The following is a 20,111-nucleotide window of genomic DNA, read 5'->3' as shown; positions in this document are numbered from 1 at the left end:
GCTGATGCTGAAAGTGGTTTTAGCCAGGTCAAACTCATTAAGACAGACTGGAGCAGTCGTCTCACTGATGACCACCTGACGGATCTCATAATGGTTCAGTTGCAAACAGAGAGTGTTGGCAACTTCAATCTGGACATAGCCATTGCCAGATTCCTAACAACTGGACCCGCCGTGTGGATCGCTACACTCACACCGCTGGCTGCAGCACAGTGGAAGATCTGGACGACAACAATGAGTTGAATGAGGAGCATGCACAGGAAATGCTTGTTCAAATGCAATGAAAAATCTGTGTTCCATGCAATTAATTTAGTTAATATGTGATTATTCCAGTGTTCACACTGTAAATCCGTGCTTCATGTTAATAATTTAGTTAATATGTGATTATTCCAGTGTTGGTTTATAATTTAACATGGTTTCTACTAGTACAGTGGTCCCTCGGTTAACGAACTCAATTCGTTCCAGAGGGTCGTTCGTTAGCCGAAACCATTGTTTCAATGGGATATTGGGTAATTGGTTCCAGCTCACAGAAAAGTATACTGTATACAAAGTACAGTGACCCCTCGTTTAACGAACACCTCGGTTAACGTAATTTCGATTAACGAACTGCCTTCCATAAGGATCTTCAATTCGGTTAACAAAAAAAAATTCGGTTTACGAAGTTCTTACGAACCGACCTCAACATGTTTTCGCTTGCACTGACCGGGCAACCAGCTTTAGTATCAGTCCGCCAATACATTAATCGGTTCTAGGGCTTAAATTCCTTACTATTTTAGTAAATATCAGAAGTTTATACTATTCAATAATTTTAAAAGTTTAATATTCAATTTTTTAGTCATTTTAACAATTATTGAACATAATTGAAGGTAAAGTGACTAGTTTAATGCGCGGCATCCAGCCTCTTAACACAGCAAACAGGAGTTAGTCTCTCTCTGTTTTCACTGGAGGTAACATCTTGCTTGAGACTCTCTTCAACTAAACGCTTTTTTTCTGTGTTTCCAAGCAAATTATTGGTCATTTTGAAATATATTTTACATATTGACAATAAATAATGCAGTGCAGTGTTGATTTAAAGAAAATAATCTTGAATTACACCAAGAGAGCTAAAATTTTATGGGTGAAATGCGCCATGGGGTGACTTCTCTTCCACCCCAATGCCTTCTCTTCTTCCTTCTCCTCCACCCCCATTCTAAATCCCATCATCATCATCATCATCATCATCATCCAGGAGCCTTCTACATACACACCTCAAAGTAAGTGAACTTTTCTACCATTTTTGTTGAATTTAGGAAATTTTCGGTGAGCTGGAACCAATTACGCAAAAAACCATTGAAACAATGGTTTCGGTTAACGAACTTTTCGGTTAACGAACGACCTTCTGGAACGGATTGAGTTCGTTAACAGAGGGGTCACTGTAAAGCCAAAAACGCATAAAGTCAGAAACACTCCTAAAATTCCCCTAAATCACCCTTAAATCATATATATATATATATATATATATATATATATATATATATATATATATATATATATATATATATATATATATATATATATATAATATATATATATATATATATATATATATATATATATATATATATATATATATATATATATATAGGGTATTATATTCATATATAATATATATATATATATATATATATATATATATATATATATATATATATATATATATATATATATATGTATATATATATATATATATATATATATATATATATATATGTATATATATATATATATATATGTATATATATATATATATATATATATATATATATATATATATATATATATATATATATATATATATATATATATATATATATATATATATATATATATATACTATATATATATATATATATATATATATATATATATATATATATATATATATATATATATATATATATATATATATATATATATATATATATATACTAAAATTAAAAAGAAAATATTCCCATATTTTGAATCACCCTATAATGATTTTTATAAAAATGGATGTACAAAAAAAAAAAATAACAATACAGGACTTACATTTAGAGCTTCCATGTCTTTGTTGAATTCTTCTTCATAATGACGAGGCAGTTCAGCAAAGATAGAATTGTCAGTGATGTCTCTTCCTTTTTGCTTATCTAGCCATTCCCCCAGCACACTAGAAGCACTGGCTAGGAGCTCTTCCTGTTTTACTGAGGCTTCTGCTGCATTACTTGAGTTGGTCACTGTTTTTAAAGCTTCAGCTGCAATCTTTACCTGTTGTAATTTCCATCTTTTTAAGAAAGTTCACTATGAATATGATTATGAGAAATTCAATACATGCAGTACAATCTCCCATAGCTTGACCGGGGATAACTACTCAAAGTGTCCGAGGATTGAAAATGGACCATTAAAACAATGTACTGAGGTGGTCAATAACCTACACCAATTTAGTAATTTATGGAATCAAGAACAAAAGACCTCATCATCTCTCACTCAGTCAGAGCCAGAGGTGGAATAGGATTTGGGCAAACTCTATTGAAACATAAGAGGAAGGGGAGAAAAGGAGAAAATCAAAATCCCACGGAAAACTCATCTTCCCCCATAGGGCCACCCTGTGGAATCGGCAAAGTAACTAAGATGTTGGGGGATGCTGATCGTCTTAAATCACAAAAACTCCCAAGAAAGAGAGATGATCTAACTGCTACTTGAAATGATCATTCTATTCATAGATGATGCATTTGCCCTGAGACAAAGCTTCCTATCAATATGAATAGCAACTACTGTACAAAGAGCCTTGATGCTACCAAAATTTCTGGTAAGGTAAAGGATCAAGTTAAGCCCTGGTTCCTGATACATGCCTCAGCTGACCTGTTGTAAAAAAAAAAGTAAAGGAGAAATCAAAATGGAACAATGCTCTATATTCAACCATCTGAGGAATGGAAACCTCATCTCAATTTAGAAGCCTCTGGCCAAACACTCAAATCACTAACCAAAGGGTTCCAAGGCACAGAAGACAATTGTTTTCTTGATTTCTATTACTGAACCATCCTGTCTGTTGGGTAGTGTGCACAAGTATCCCTAGACTGATGCAAAGCAATAAAATAAATTGCCTCTCTGTATAAGTACTGAACATAATTATATACAGTACTGTTGTCAGGGCCGTTCCTAGGAGGGTGCGGGGCCCGGGGCAACTCAGCCACTGCGGAGCCCCAGAAAATGTATATATGGAGTCAGATTATGCGGTCAGAGGACCCAACCCCCACCAACCCCATGGGACTGTCGCTATGGATGGTAAGGTCACGGTTGCGATGGTGGCATAAGCCGTCAGGTCAGATTAACCAGTCAACAGGTAATGTGGCCGAGGTCACTGGGTCTAGTGCTGGGCCCTGCGGGGCCCCCACACGCGCTGGGACCCAGGCGGTCGCCCCTGTTCGCCCCCCCTAAAGGACGGGCCTGACTGTTGTCATGGTCATAATAACATGAATAGTCTGTTAAAATCTAATAATTCATATTACGCTCCACGCCCACAAAACCTGTAAACCTTTTGAGTCTCCCAGTTGAAACATTCGTTCTCTAACCACTTCAGGAGATCTGAGTCCTCCGTTTTCTATGTCGCATTACCGGAGAAACTCAGGTATTCCTAAATTCCGCACAGGGTGTTCATGCATTTGAATTGGTAAGAGAACACCCTTGCTTTGCATCAACTTAGAGATGTCTGATTGCAGATGAAGCATTTAAGATCCATTGTGACTGATGTTGAAAACTTCAATTGTATTAACTGTTAGCGTAACTGTCAATATAAGTCAGGGTACAGTCGGCAGTGAGAATGAGGCATCATTGACGTCGGACGTAGAGATGCCAGTAATTGTTGACCGAGGCTGAAGTCACCTTTTTTTAACATATGAACATCAGAGAATCTGATGTCCATGGTGAAATTGTTGTTAGGATGTTAACCCTTAGGCCCCAGGTGATGTTCCAGAACGTCTGACCAGCAAGCCCCGGGTGACGTTCCAGAACACGTGCCCATTTCCTCCACTGTTTAAATGCCCAGCGTGGGTTATCAGGTTCCACTGTGACTATTTGCCTCTTTGGGGCACTGGTGGTAGAGTGGTACCACTCTTGCCTCGCAAGCAAGATGTCATGGGTTCGATTCCCGGTCGGCGAAAGTTATTTGGACACTCTTCCTAGTCCCCTTGGTCCCTGTTCACCTAGCAGCAAAGTAGGTACCTGCTGTAAATCGAAAGTTGCGAATTCGTCTTCAGGGACAAGTTGTTGGAGCTTCCAATAACTTGCTTAGACATAAACCATTGACTCTTCAGGCTTCTACACCCTTGACTCTTCAGGCTTATATGCCCTTAACTCATGAGACATAAGGCAAGCATGAACTTAGCATGCTTCCCTGTTGGTCGCTGTAAACGCTTCTGCGCTTCACCTTACACAATGATGTAGGGGGGCCAAAAAAAAACTATTTGCTCTCACACCACACACTCGGCCACAGGGAAGCTTCTTGAACATAATTACCTACTTTTGTTTGTTTCATTTTCATTGTTTGTAGATTTTATCATGTTGTATCAAAGTAATATTGATAAGTGTAGTTGTATTGTAGGGTAGTATTACTGTAAAACAATGCTTTGATTATGTTATAAATGTTTTTATTTGCAGAATTATTATTATTTTATGCATTACTTGCTCTACCAAACACAAAGACAGCCAGGCAGACTGGCGACCCACTGGCGATTGTTGCCAAGCACTTTTTTGTGAAAAATTATGCAAATAAAATATTCTAAATGAATTATTTACAGCAAATAAGTATCAAGATCAGTAAATACATACATTATTGGCCACTTCGGACACAAAGGCGAGCTAAAAATAGCCGCTGAGTTCTGAGGGACCACGAGCGTCAGCTGTCAAGCCAACACTGTCTCCTTATCTCCCTCCCTTCCTCTGCACGGCCAGAGAAGTTTCTCGAGGGTCAATATATAGTTTTTCTTACTTATTTTTTATTGTTTTATCATTTTAAAAGGTAAAAAAAAATTGGAAAATTTGATTTTTCTCGATTTAACCCCGGGTGGAGGGTACTGCCACCAGCACCCTAACCCGGGGCTTAAGGGTATCTTTGAGAATCTAACGGGTGTAACCCGATACTGCTTGTCTTAGGCTCCGCCCACCAGGGACTGCCATCCTCAACCTTGAAATCAATTTAATTCTTGTCTTCGACAGCTCAGTCAGAGCGTAGTTTGAAAAAGGAATCTTAGGAAATGGAAATGAGTTCGTAGTCTCAGTTTCACACGTCAAAGTGTACAGTAATGGAGTTCACTGATATAGATGGGTGAGTGGAACTCGGAGCTGAGCGAAGGAGGAGAAGTGCGGGACACTGACGCTCCCAGGTGTCAGTCCAGCGTCTGAAACTCCTCCACCCACAGGTAATGTCCAGCTCCGTGTTATACCTCGCCACATTAAGTGATTTTGACTTAGTTAATAGTTTGAATATGCAAGTGATATATTAACGTAACTGATGTGTTTTAAGTGAAGTATTCCTACGCCCTTAGCGTCCTTTTGAAAGTTGACGTTCATGTCAACAAACTCAGTCCAGCGTCTGAAACTCCTCCACCCACAGGTTCCTCCCGGCCAAGAGCCTGGTAGATTGGGACAACCTCCACACTAGTTTGGGAGATGGATGAAGGCCAGTAAATTCGGGTAAATTCGTGAACACGAGCGTCAGGAACTAACCACCTCTTCTGGGGCCCAGTCAACTGGCCAGCCATTCACCTGATGCAATCACTGTCCAGCTTGTTGATCTCACAGGCCAAGCAAACACCACCAGCTCCCATCATTGTTATACAGTGATCCCTTGGTTAACGAGCGCCTCGGTTAACGAGTTACCTCCCATAAGATTCTGAACTTCGGTTAACGAGTTTCTTACGAGCCAACCTCAACATGTTTTCGCTTGCACTTGGAAGTCAACCAGTTGTAGTATTAGTCAGCCAATACAGTAATCGGTTCTAGGGCTTAAATTCCTTACTATTTTAGTAAATATCAAGAAGTTTATACTATTCAATAATTTTAAAAGTTTAATATTAAATTTTTTAGTCATTTTAACAATTATTGAACATAATTGAAGGTAAAGTCACTAGTTTTATGCACGCCATCCAGCCTTTTAACACACCAAACAAGCGTTCGTCTCTCTCTGTTTTCAGTGGAGGTAACATCTTGCTTGAGACTCTCTTCAACTAAATGCTTTTTTTCTGTGTTTTCAAGCAAATTATTGGTCATTTTGAAATTTATTTTACATATTGACAATATATAGCGCAGTGCAGTGTTATTTTAAAGAAAATATTCTTTATTTACAGCTACAGTACATAGTTTAAACTTAAAAAATCACGTGTTGACATTGTTTGAATCCAGTATGGGGCCTAAGACATCAAGAAATGCGATGTCAATCCAAACCAAGCAGGAATTTATAAAAAAAACATGAACAAAGCATTAGAACAAATGCGCTATGCAAAGAATATGGCATGTCGACATCAACTGTGCCGACAATTATTGCACAGAAAGACAAATTTAAAGAAGTGAAAGTGAGAGAAAAATCTACCAGAGTGTTTAAAAGTAGATCCCTAATTGCAGAAACTGAGAGGTTACTTCTCATCTGGATTAGGGAAAAACAGATGAAAGGGGATTCAGTTTCTAATGAATTCATTTGTGAAAGAGCCAGGGAGATTTACGAACATTTAAAGACAGATCAACCTGGTTCTTCAGGCACAGAATTTGAAGATTTTCGGGCCAGCAAAGGCTGGTTCGAAAAATTTAAGAAAAGAAGTGACATTTTCAGTGTTGTGAGGCATGGTGAAGCTGCTAGTGCTGATAAGGAAGGGGCAGCAAATTTTTAGTGGAATTTAAAGAACTGATGGAAGAAGAAAATTATCTTCCACATCAAGTGTTCAATGTGGACGAAACTGGGCTGTTCTGGAAAAAGATGCCCAAAAGAACATTCATCACCAGAGATGAAGCCTCTTTACCTGGGCATAAACCCATGAAAGACCGTCTCACTCTATTGCTTGGTGCCAATGCATCAGGGGATTTCCGACTGAAGCCTATGCTTGTCTACCACTCTGAAAACCCCAGGGTGTTCAAGCAACATAAAGTGGTAAGAACAAAGCTTGGAGTTTATTGGAAGTCCAACCATAAGGCATGGGTGACAAGACAGCTCTTTAATGAATTGGCTGTTGAGGTGTTTTGCCCTTCTGTCAAGAGCTACCTAACCACCAATAAACTCCCTTTAAAGGCTCTTCTCCTCATGGATAATGCTCCTGGTCATGACCCTGAACTTGCCAGAACTTGGAGTATCAATTTGACTTTGTGAAAGTGTTGTTTTTGCCTCCCAACACTTCATCAATCATACAGCCAATGGAAGAGAATGTGATCAGCAACTTCAAGAAGTTGTACATGAAGAAAATGTTTAGGAGGTGTCATTAGGCAACTTCCAATGATCCTGAACTAACACTGAAACAGTTCTGGAAGACACAATTCAACATCCTGGAGGCTGTAAAACTTATTGTGTCATCATGGCAAGAAGTCTCCACTAGTTCCCTCAATTCTTCATGGAAAGCACTGTGGCCATCAGTAGTCCATGGTTTTGAGGGATTTGAGGAAGAAACAGAGTTGGACCAGGAGATTGTGTCCATTGGTCAGTCATTGGGCCTTGAAGTGGAAGAGAATGATGTCGAAGAGCTTGTGATGTCTCATGAGGAGGAACTTACTCCTGATGAACTTGAAGCAACTGGATGAGATGTTAGAGGCTGACAGTGGTGAGGAGGAAATTGAAAGTGATGACCATATGTCAACTGAAGAGTTGAAAGATGTGATTTACCACTGGGAGAAGTTCAGGGAACCGGCATCAAAGCACCCAGAAGTGGAAAAAACTGAACTAAATTTGTGTCATGTTGAGGACTCAATGGTCTCCTTTAAACATAAGTTAATGGTGAGGAGGAGAGATGCCCCATAGACCACAATTGACACTTTCTTCAGTAAAAGGCAGAGGGAACAAGATGCTATCCTCAGCCTTCCACTTCAAGAAGGAGAGAGGATGATGCTAGCCCTCAGCCTTCCACTTCAAGAAGGAGAGAGGACGTTCATGGTGGAGAATCTGTCAGTCCAGAGGTTCCTGACAATTTCATGGAAGGTGACTCTCCTTCCAAGAAGCAGTAAAATGCTTCTCCTCCACCTCCACTTCCTTCTCTTCTCCCTTCTCCTCCTCCACCTCCCACTTCAAATTCACATCAGCATCATCATCCAGGAGCCTTCTACATACACACCTCAAGGTAAGTGTCAATTTCTAAAATATTTTTTGAATTTAGGCAATTTTCGGTGAGCTGGAACCAATTACCCAAAAACCCATTGAAACAATGGTTTCGGTTAACGAGCAACCTGCTGGAACGGATTGTGCTCGTTAACCGAGGGACCACTGTATGGCTATATGGTGGCTGTGTTATTCCTCCGAGTACACCTGTATGTATTCACCTGAATTGTCTGAGTGTTTGGAGTCAGCAAGAGTAGGTTGACCACCACTTTGCTTGTGGGCAAAGGTACCACAGTAGTGGAGAGAAGCTACTAATCCTGGTGATGTTAAAGTATTAGTGCTGGTGCTGTAACTGGCATCATTGCCACTTGTAATAATGGTGCTCAAAGGTGCTACAAGTATGTAAAAGTATTGTGTGTGTTCTTGTAAATGTACACCCTGTCATGGTGTAAGTGGAGAATGTACCTAAGTTTAACCGTACAAAATGAGTAAAGCCAGGGAGTTGACCCCTGTACAGTAGTTGTGTTACTGAAATTATTCATAAAATATAACTTCATTTTAATAAACCATTTTATTTGTATGTTAGGAGTATCATTTACCTGCATTATTTTACCGTCATTCTTTCCCATTGCTTGATACCAAAATTACAAGGTACCCATGTGGCATAACCCTCGAGCCACGCTACCAAAGGTCAGAGGTTATGAAGTAACTAGACAAAATGAAATAGCTAAACAGAACTAATGGAGGAAATAAATGAAGAGGAAAAACAGGTTGAAGAGCTTAAAAGTTAACCACCATGGTATAAATTAAAAAGAACAGAAAAGAAAGGAAAACCCCCCACCCTTATACTGTGTACTCTGAAATAATACAATAATTCTTCATATAATAAAATAAAGTTGAAGTGTTGTACTTAGTATTTTCAAATTTGTAATATTTTCTCACTCAATAAAATTTTACTTTCCCAAAACTCCATATACACAATGCATACTGGCTAAAATGTTAATTATTCTATCTAAAAATAAATATTAATAAATGCTGTCAAAAGTTTACAATGTAGTGGAAAAAAGAAGCCGAGCATGACAGGCATAGACTGCTAACGGGCCCAGGGCCTGTCTGTGGCAAGCCAGGGAACACACAATTTCTGGCTGACAGCTAAATCGCAAATAGAAAAATACAAAAAATTATATGAAGATTACAATGAAACTATCATAACTAAATAGGTTAATTTTGCATCAATTTAGAGAATAATACAGTATCAGTATAATCTTTCCAAAGATTCTTCAACAGTCAGAGAATTGAAGGGGTAGCAGTGGTACAATCTGGGACACCTTCTCCTTCCTGAGATGGAAATGAAGGGTCAGAATAAAACAGGTTTGCATACTGTATATGGCAACTGGCACAACAGCCATTCCTCCCCTTTACAGTGAAAAGGTGATCCATGATAAATTGATGAGACACCTCCAAACCCTACCTCCTGCTATCAGTTTTCTTCTGTTGCTCAACCTCAGGCCATTTCTTTGCTGTCTTAAATACCTGTTACTGGTTTTTCACGGCACATTAATCACAATCCTGTTCTTGCCTCTCCCTTTGGCGGTGGAGTTTGAGCTCGAGATGACAATAGAGCCTGAAGTTTGCACCCCAAGCTCACTCATGTTGATTGTATGACATGGGTGGGCTAAAGGTATTGACTGTCATCTGGTCCAGAGTGCAACCCAATGTCTCCTACAGATGTAAGTTTAAGTGTCATGAGTGCACACATTTTTTTGGTTGTGGATGGCAACCCTGCTTTCTCCACAGGATTGCAATATCTCAGCAACTATTATAATTAGTTGCCTTGATATAAAGAAAACATACAGTACAATATGTGCATCTATCACTGAGGTGTAGGGTCATACAAAGTAAATGAAGACTTCTAAGACTAAGTACAGACCTTATTAAGGAAAAGATGAATATCTATAATAATCTTTCTTTTGCCTTTCATCTATCTCACAGAACGACAACCAACAACTAACACAGAAAACTTTCTGGGAAAAATAAAGCCACCATTACTAACATCATACCTTCTGGACTTCATCGATGAGCATTTTACACTTATCTGGATCAGTGGTTGTGGCAATGATGGCATTGTGGTGTTCCATTGCAGCAGCAATATCATCATACACCTGATCCCTTGGCACCTGTGATCTGACAACAAGCTTTTGTCAGAAAATTTATACATACAGTACTGTACACTTGCATTGGTGCTCAATCTTTTTGCATGAGTGGGCCACATTAGATGGACAACTGTGTGATGAGGGCCGCACATTGACCTTAATGTGAATAAGCATAGTAAGTAATATAGTACATATTAATAACACTGATTATTAAATATAAAGCATATATTGTAAATTTAAAGAAGGAATCATAATAAGCACACCTCTTACAAAAACAGTATTTGTTTACATTTAATTTCTATAAAATATGCAGTAATATTAATCATATTTCTACTAGTTGCCGAGGGCTGCAGTGGGTTGAGCACCCCTGCTGTACAGTACATAGAAGTGGGCAGCATCCCTTCATAAATAGCACATGATAGATCATTATGTAAAGAATTATTGTACTGTACTGTACATTTATTTTTTTTAAATACTTGAATACAGTACAGTATTGTACTAGTATCAATTACAGTACTGTAATGTATAACAAAACAGTAATCACTACATGCAACTTACTCACGATACTGCTTCACTAAATACGTGGTGCGGGCCCGTTTGATGATTTTATCATCAATGTCTGTGATGTTCATGACATAATGAATGACAAAGCCAAAGTAGTCTTGCATGACACGACGAAGAATATCAAAACTGACGTACGACCTGAAGGAAGAATACCAAAGTTATCATTTAAGTTCAGAAACACTGGACATAAAAAGGGAAAAACTGAGACAAGATGAAGACAAAGACTGTTTTAAATACAAATGTCTGATACATTTAAAGCCATGTGAATATTTTTCATCTCTGAACATCTCAGTCAATATTGATCTCTGCAAGTAACCAATGAAATATACAATAAGATGAAACTTCAGTAGGACATAAAAATACAATGATACAGGCATTTAAAAATAAAAAATCTACATGATATGGGCATGAATGAAGCTGTGTATTACAACAAAGACTGGTATTTTCCACTCCCATGGAGCTGTGGGGGATTAGTGGGTCTCGTGTAACTGGCCAGACCTGATGCAATGTCAGGTGGAGGTAGGGTGGGGGATTAGTGGTCTTATATTACTGATCTGAGGGAATGACAGGTTACCCTTTCTTGGCTGGGGGATTAGTGGGTCTCATGACCTAAAGATGTCTTGAATAAACACGAAACCTAAAATATTTTTAGAGAGATTGTGGCAAGTATAAGTATAAATGAGGAAAGTTGTATCCCTTCAACATTACATTACATAACATTTTAAAATATGGAGTGTGAATGCAGAAAGGTGTGGGTTAATAGAAAGTTGGAGCAGAAATGAGTGTTGCCAAGTGCTCCTCAAGAGCTGATATTTAACTAGCTACCATGCAGTCACACACATGCAGATGTGTCTCAATTCCCTTGCTGGGGGTGTGTGAGTGGTGTTGGTGTGTGTGTGGTTGTTGGAGGGTGTGGCTGTGTGTGATGTATAGGTGGTGTTGGTGTGTGTGTGGTTGTTGGAGGGTGTGGTTGTGTGTGATGTATAGGTGGTGTTGGTGTGTGTGTGGTTGTTGGAGGGTGTGGCTGTGTGTGATGTATAGGTGGTGTTGGTGTGTGTGTGGTTGTTGGAGGGTGTGGTTGTGTGTGTGATGTATAGGTGGTGTTGGTGTGTGTGTGGTTGTTGTTGGAGGGTGTGGTGTGTGTGTGATGTATAGTGTGGTGTTGGTGTGGGTGTGTGTGATGTATAGGTGGTGTTGGTGTGTGTGTGGTTGTTGGAGGGTGTGGTTGTGTGTGATGTATAGGTGGTGTTGGTGTGTGTGTGTGGTTGTTGGAGGGTGTGGTTGTGTGTGATGTATAGGTGGTGCTGGTGTGTGCGTGGTTGTTGGAGGGTGTGGTTGTGTGTGAGGTATAGGTGTGTTGGTTGTGTGTGTGTGTGGTTGTTGGAGGGTGTGGTTGTGTGTGATGTATAGGTGGTGTTGGTGTGTGTGTGGTTGTTGGAGGGTGTGTGGTGTGTGTGTGATGTATAGGTAGTGTGGTGTGTGGTGTGTGTGTGGTTGTTGGAGGGTGTGGTTGTGTGTGATGTATAGGTGGTGTTGGTGTGTGTGTGGTTGTTGGAGGGTGTGGTTGTGTGTGATGTATAGGTGATGGTGGTGTGTGTGTGGTTGTGTGTGTTGACGGAAGTGAACTCTTTTGGGGGGTAGGGTCTCGTGATCAGCCCCCATTCCTTATAGCGTGGCTATTTGTGATAGGGAGATGAATTTGATATCATAATGATGCTTAATAAATTCTCTACAAAACTTTTCCAATAAGATATCCTTAAACAACATATTTCTATATGATATAGTGATGGGAATTCCATTTTTTTTATGAAAAAACATAAATGTTGATACCGGAGTCAATAAAATCAGTTCTAATATCGTTAGATACACCATTTTTTATCAAAATAATCCTGTATACTTTATCTAAAAGTTTGGTTAAATAAATATATTTGAAAATCAAAAGCTCTATATGATATGGACATGAATAAAGCTGTTACTTTTATCCTCTTCACCACTGATTGGCTCGTTAGTCGCTTGGGCGATCGGTCACGTCTCTTACGCACTTCACTCAATTGACTGTAATACGTAACTAATCATGTCTTAACACTTGTGATGAAGGTTGGGTGGAGTTTATTGGGTCATGTTACTAACCTGACCCAATGCAACGTCAGGTCACCCGTTGTTAGGTGGGGGATTGGTGGGTCTTATGACCTGAATATGTCTTGAATGACATTATTTTTTACCCCTAAGGTATATACATAGTACTATACTGTGTTGTATATGAAGGGTACATGTATTAATAAGCACAGATTATTGCAGTCGCATATCTGTACTAATTAATGAAAAACAAATAAATATTTTTGTATCATGAATGAGTCAATACTTTAGCCAAACAGTGAGGAGACCCTTTGGGGGAGGGGGTGGTGCGGCCACTTTTACCCCCCAATGGATCCTTCAACCTCTTCCTAGTCACAACAAATGGAGGAGAGATTAATGCCTATAAAATGTCACTGACTTGACTTACGAGAATATAACTTGTATTGCTGGAATTCTTGTAAGCTAGCGATTAGTTTGAGTATAAACATCCCTTATTTCTTACTCACACTCTTTTTGTCCAATGTATATTTTCAGCCTTTGGGCTGCAGAACTTTTTCAATAAATCGTTAATTATTATTACACACACACACACATGGGAATTAGCCGTTTGGTGGGGTGTCGCTGTCTCCCCCCCCCCCAATAATCCCTTCTTCCTCCGAATTCCGGATGGGAGGGGGAGATTAAGGCATACTCAAGGTTTATGAAAGGCAAAGCGGTTTTTTTTTTTTTTTTGCTTACAAAATGTCACAGATTTGACTTAGAATATAACTTACATTGCTGGAATTCTTGTAAGATCGCAATTAACTTAAATATAAACGTCCCTTAGTTTGCACCATACATAATAATTTTAGTAATGAACTTAGTACATTCGAGTACAGATTGTGATAATTTATGTGGTTGCAGTTTCAAAGCTCCGTGACATCACTAATGTATAATGCCCTGGTTTATACATTGATCAGTTGTCTAAGTGTAAATGTAGCCCTGTTGAGCCATCATGTATCAATTAATTTTAAAATAAAATTTATAATATAAAATGTTATAAGACAATGGTTTAATAGTGCTGTTAATGTGTGCTGTGTAAGTGTCTTGGCATGTCACCTGACTCTTGAACATTCATCAACTTCTTCAAATCCTACAATGTGTTTGGCAAGTTCAAAAAACACACACACACAAATTAAGACAACAAGCACCCAGTGAGGGTCTTGTTGTGACTGCCTGGAGGCGAATTTAAAGATCAGCTGTTGAGGAGCTTATTGCTTGGCAACACTGGTGCATGTTACCACTCCATCTCTCTAATTGCCCAAACCTTTCTGCTTTCTCACTCCATATTTTAAAATATCATGTAATGTAATGTTGAAGGGATACAACTTTGCTCATTTATACTTATACTTATCACAATCTCCCCAAAAATACTTTAGGTTTCGTGTTTATTCAAGACATCTTCAGGTCATGAGACTCACTAATCCTCCACCCAAGAAAGGGTGGCCTGACATTCCATCAGCAGGTCAGTAATATGAGACCATTAATGCCCCACCCTACCTCCACCTGACATTGAGTCAGGTCAGGTCCCCCTAAAAAATACTTTCATCTTTATTCAAGACATTTTCAGAAAATTCTCTCGGTTTTCAACCTCGGAAAATATGATCCTAAAGCTGGAAATTTTTGGAAAATTCCAGCCTTGGGAAAGATTTTTTGATCAAATTTCAATTCCTGCTATCGTAGAGTTCCAGGTTTGAGGGATTCCGGCTATCGATGACATTACTGTTTCTTCATTAGCCGGAACAATTGGTGCAGAACACTTCCGGAAATGAGAGATTATATAAGCTTTGGGTAGAGTTCCCTTCTAACTTGGCTTATATATAAACAAGTTAAGGGGTTAAGTTACAAACCCAAATGGTGTTTTCCTCCATTTATTGATAAACTAAAATGGTCACAGGCTATTAGTAAATACACCGTTATTAACACTGTAAGCTGTGAGTGTTAGTTAAGGACAGGGCTCAGCTTGACTGAGTTAAGTCACCCGTCCGATTCTTGTGAGGCTCAAGTGAAGACTGGGCTCCTGAGGGGAGGCCTGGCTGACCTTACATTCTCAAGGTCGGCCTACTCAAGATTTCCGGGTAATGAGGTCCCCCATCCCCGGAATTTTCTGGGTAACGAAAAAATATTCTTGTGAGTTTCAGAAAATTACCCTGATTTTCATCTCTCAATCCCGGAATAAAATGACCTCATCCCCGAAATTTTCCTGGTACCAGGAAAACTTTCTCATAATTTTCCAGAAAATGTGCCCCTCTGAGCCAATTTTAATTCCGGCTATCAGAGAGTTCCAGGTTTGAGGGATTCAGGCTAAAGGAAATATTACTGTATTGGTTAAATCAAATTGCATGACAAAAACCTTGTAGATATAATAGGTACAGCACTTCAGTTTTCTGAATGCTAGAGTAGATTATTGAGTCTTGATGCTACACCAACACTGCATGTTCCTATTGTCACTATAGTTAGGTCAGGTTCTATTAGGTTCTATGCATTTTCATATTAATTTATGTGTTAAACAACTTACTTTAATTTTGAAGTTGATATACATCAGCAATGGCGAGGAGGGATTAGTGGAAGCGTTCACCATCATTTATAGGAAAACTCTCTTGAAGAAGGATTCAGCGAGGTAAACAACAAAAATGGCACCGAGAAGAGAATTGTGAAGCAGGATAGAGTAAATAAAAAGATTGTCAGGTTCTATTAGGTTCTATGCATTGTCGTTTTCATTTGTGTTTAATATCATGTTATTAGCATTATATAAAAAATAAATAAAAAATAATGCATAGAACCAAATAGAACCTAACATACCCAAACTATGGGTATGTTAGGTCAGGTTCTATTAGGTTCTAAGCATTGTCGTTTCCATTTTTGTGTTTAATATCATGATACAGGTATAAGTTTGGAGAAAAAATTTCAACTAATTCAGACAATTCCTTCTGGTGGTCACCCTCTTCTACACCTTTAACAAAACAAAAGCTAAAAAAGTGTTACAGGGGCCCCCAAGTTTGTGGATTTTTATTTCGCGGTCCTCTATTAATTATTTGCGGATGACACCCTGGATGTACCCAAGAATGTCTATGGTTAGTTTTAAAGTTGCTGGCATTTTTGCGGCTGGGACAGGGAGCCATTTGTTCTAGAGACAGTAATTTCCTTTACCTGTATTGTAAATACAGGTATATGTGTGTGTGTGTGTGTGTACACACAAAACACTTACAAATAAATAATAATTGGGAAATCCTCTCACAAATAATCAGAAACAAGTCTTTGCTTTATTACTTTATTAAAAAAAGCATGAACTTGAGGGCAGACTGCCACATTTTTAATAAATTTGTTTCTGATTATTGTCAGTATTTTCCCATATTATTTATTTGTTTGTGATTTGTGTATGTCTACAAACACATACACAAATATAGGTTATACAATTCAGGTAAAAGAAATAATTGTCCTAAGGGCAAACACATAAAGGGAATATACACTTCCTTGTACACAAGTAAGAAATAAATGCACCCCCCCTCCCCGGATTTGCCGATTCGCGGCCATTTTGAGAACCTAACCCCTGCGAAATTGGAGGGCCCTCCTGTACTATAGGTTTTAAAATCATAATTTTTACAGTGTAGTACCTTGCATGCCCCATATGGGAATCATCATATACAGTTGGTCCACAGCTGTACCATGTCACGACATGACCTTGAGGTAAAAACAATTCCTTTTTACGTGTGAGCGAGTTATACAGGTGCAATCTTGGGGGTTCAACACCTTTGGGAAGAGACCACCTTGGATCAGGACGTTTAGGCATGACTCAAGATGTTTAAGACCTGAAAAAAAAGATAAATTATAATAAATATACTGTACTGTACATTATAAATTTCACTATGAACAGGTTAGTCCAAGAATCCATTACATTGTTTAATGAAACATTCAGTGATCATAACCCCAATAACTACATTCTGTGGATATTCGAAAATACTGACAGTCCAAAAGCTTCTCACCCTTTCCCAGTGATTGTTGCACTTTAATATTTTAATTAGGGAAACCTCCAGGAGTGTGGTAGTCTGGGACCCAGCAACTGTAATATGGGGATTGGGTGTCACTTGTCATCACTTTTAAGGGAAATATAAGCAATTTTGTGCCCAAAAGTCAAGTACTGTACTGCAACAGTCCAACAATGATAGTCTACATTAGATGAAACATTACTACTGGATAGCCTGTGCAGTTTACTTTCAAAAAGTGTTTAAATGCACTCTTTACTAAGGAAATCCATTTCTTGCAACATTTACTAAACAAAACAACAAATAGCATTCATTCTTGAGAAAATTTTTGGATCAATTTTATAGATGATAACTTCTTACTAAATTTTGTAATATTTTGGTAATTTCAAGAATCGACACAAATTTACAGGTGACCTTCAACATTGCCTCTACTTCTGTGAAGGGTGGAATGGCACCTTTCAAGGACAAGATTTTTTTTATGACTAGTACAATATAATTACAGTACTACTGCATTATTTTAGGTTAATTAAGTTTTGTAAGGTAGCTTAGATCTGGTAGGTTAGATTCATTCATTTTATAAATGAGAAATTATATACCATAGCAGTATAGCTGGTACATTCCAGCTGTGTGTGTGCGATGCCTTTCAATAGCAGAAATTTGTATTCTATAGATGATAATTTAATGTGAACAAGTTACATTTATGAGGACTGTTCACATGTCTAACTTTACTTTTGTAAATACAGTACTGTTTTCCTTTTTGGAATTGTAAACTCTATCAGGCATTTCCTTCCAATATAATCCAGTCTCATGCACATTAATGGAAGAAAATAGAGAAAGATTTGGCATGCGCTATCTCCATTATTATACGTTTCCGACGGTAATGTAATACTGTAGAAAAAAATTATCTTAAAATTAGACGATTTTTAATATCATAATAGATTTGGGTTAGGAAAGTTGTGAACTACTACTATATATATATATATATATATATATATATATATATATATATATATATATATATATATATATATATATATATATATATATATATATATATATATATATATATATATATATATATATATATATATATATATATATATATATATATATATATATATATATATATATATATATATATATGCTGATAAAAGAAAACACCCCTGAAGATGTGAATTACACGAAAAGCTGGGAACGTGTTTTCTTTGTGGTTATCAGCATATATAGATCACGAGTGATACTTGTATATATATATATATATATATATATATATATATATATATATATATATATATATATATATATATATATATATATATATATATATATATATATATATATATATATATATATATATATATATATATTGGGTGACACATAATCAAGTTGCTACATTATTCATACTGGTCTTGTTTCCATGTGGTCGTGACTTTATAAACAAATCTATTCAGTGTATTATTAACATACAATAACATAACTAATTGTATATGCATGGGCCAATATTCTCACTCTTGGTTCTTTCATATCCTTATGACTACTGTATTTCATTTATGGATACACCCCATATCATCACCAATCCACTCCGTTACCAAAACCCCAACTCATCGCCAATATCAATTCCGTTTCACCACTAACAGTCGCTGGTATTCGTGACAAATTGTAAGTTATTATTTTACACAAATAGAAATTGCACATGCATACAGATGACTCGAAAAGTATTGTTATAATTATACATATTAATTATTTAATAAAAAAAGTATTAAAACACTGGTAAATAAACAAATTACATAACAAAGGAAGAATTATTGTGTTATTACTATACATGAATATTAATTGTTTAATAAAGAAAACGATTAATACATTGGTAAATAAAGAAAACGATTAATACATTGGTAAATAAAGAAAACGATTAATACATTGGTAAATAAACAAAATACTGTACAGATGAAGGTGATTTGGCACCAACGTATAATCCACCGAACAGCGAGATGATTGCAGGCGCATTAACAATGTTTTTATTATTTATTTTCGTCTTTAATAAATTGTCTTAGTGCTTTTTACTATTTTCTATCCCAAGCAACAGTTATTTTCGTGTATATATTGATGGGAATGAACGGGGTGACGAAACGGGTAAAGCAGTGGAGACGAAACGTGTTAAAAATAGTGGTGACGATATGGGCAGACCCGGATTTTATACATGTCTATATTTTGTTGACTTATGACCATTTTAAACGTTTACATCGCCAAGTTTATAACTTGAAACTGCCAAATCTATTAGCCTGAAATCTGTAAACCACATAGTGTGAAGTAAGTACTTGTAGTGCAATGTTTGTGTAACTGAATAACATACTTATGTTATGAGATGCAACCATTTTAAACCCTGCATTACATTTCCCTATTTCACTGCACTCTCCTACAAGATTTACATTTTTTTTTTAATCATAGATAAACTAAAATGCATGGCATATATACTAATAGGTATGGATTATCTCTTGAAATGGGTGTAAGTAATCTTGGGTATGACTTATCTGGTGAGTTGGGTACAAATTATATTGGGTACGAGTTGTCTTGGGAACGAGTTAACTTTTATGGGTACTATTTATCTTGGGTACGAGTTGTCTTGGGTACGAGATGACCCTAACCCCTCCTTACCGGCCTACACAGTAACTTAATGTCACACGCATGAAACAGCTGCACATGGCGCCCCTTTTACTTTTATTCTCTTCATCACTGATCGGCTCTTTCGCCACTTGGGTGGTCGGTCACGTCTCTGTTACACACTGTTGGTAAGTACTGGGCATGCACCGGCTCCTGAATGTACCTGAACCTACTCCAGTCTGGTCTTGAAAGAGCTCACACTCGGTGCCGTCACAACACTCTCTGACAGTTGTTCCAAGAGTTTGCTGACCTCCACCTGCACTATCGTCATATAAATAGCCAAAACGTCAGAGACAAGCAAACTTAGGTATTCTTACATTAAAGCCTCCTATACAT

General features: G+C 37.6%; 1 protein-coding gene across 5 annotated transcripts in view; it reads right to left on the bottom strand.

The window, feature by feature from the left end:
• The window catches only part of LOC121862370 (cysteine--tRNA ligase, cytoplasmic-like), a 55,521-nt gene that overhangs the window by 35,266 nt on the left and 144 nt on the right, over nt 1-20,111 (bottom strand). For 3 of the 5 annotated variants that reach the window (XM_042360620.1, XM_042360621.1, XM_042360624.1), the window contains exons 2-5: nt 16,749-16,943; nt 11,014-11,157; nt 10,363-10,486; nt 2,065-2,280 (exon numbers count right to left, since the gene is read on the bottom strand). In XM_042360620.1, the coding sequence (XP_042216554.1) occupies nt 2,065-2,280; nt 10,363-10,486; nt 11,014-11,157; nt 16,749-16,924 (660 nt within the window). In that variant the 5' untranslated portion in view covers nt 16,925-16,943. Of the gene's footprint in view, nt 1-2,064; nt 2,281-10,362; nt 10,487-11,013; nt 11,158-16,748; nt 16,944-17,117; nt 17,195-19,938 lie in introns of those variants that run through there. The other 2 variants (XM_042360622.1, XM_042360619.1) reach the window with 2 other exon arrangements.

This window comes from Homarus americanus, unplaced genomic scaffold (genome assembly GCF_018991925.1).
Source record: "Homarus americanus isolate GMGI-L3 unplaced genomic scaffold, GMGI_Hamer_2.0 scaffold31037, whole genome shotgun sequence".
Lineage (NCBI taxonomy): Eukaryota > Metazoa > Arthropoda > Malacostraca > Decapoda > Nephropidae > Homarus > Homarus americanus.
Note: the sequence above shows the minus strand (reverse complement) of the source record. Positions and strands in the feature narration are given on the sequence as shown.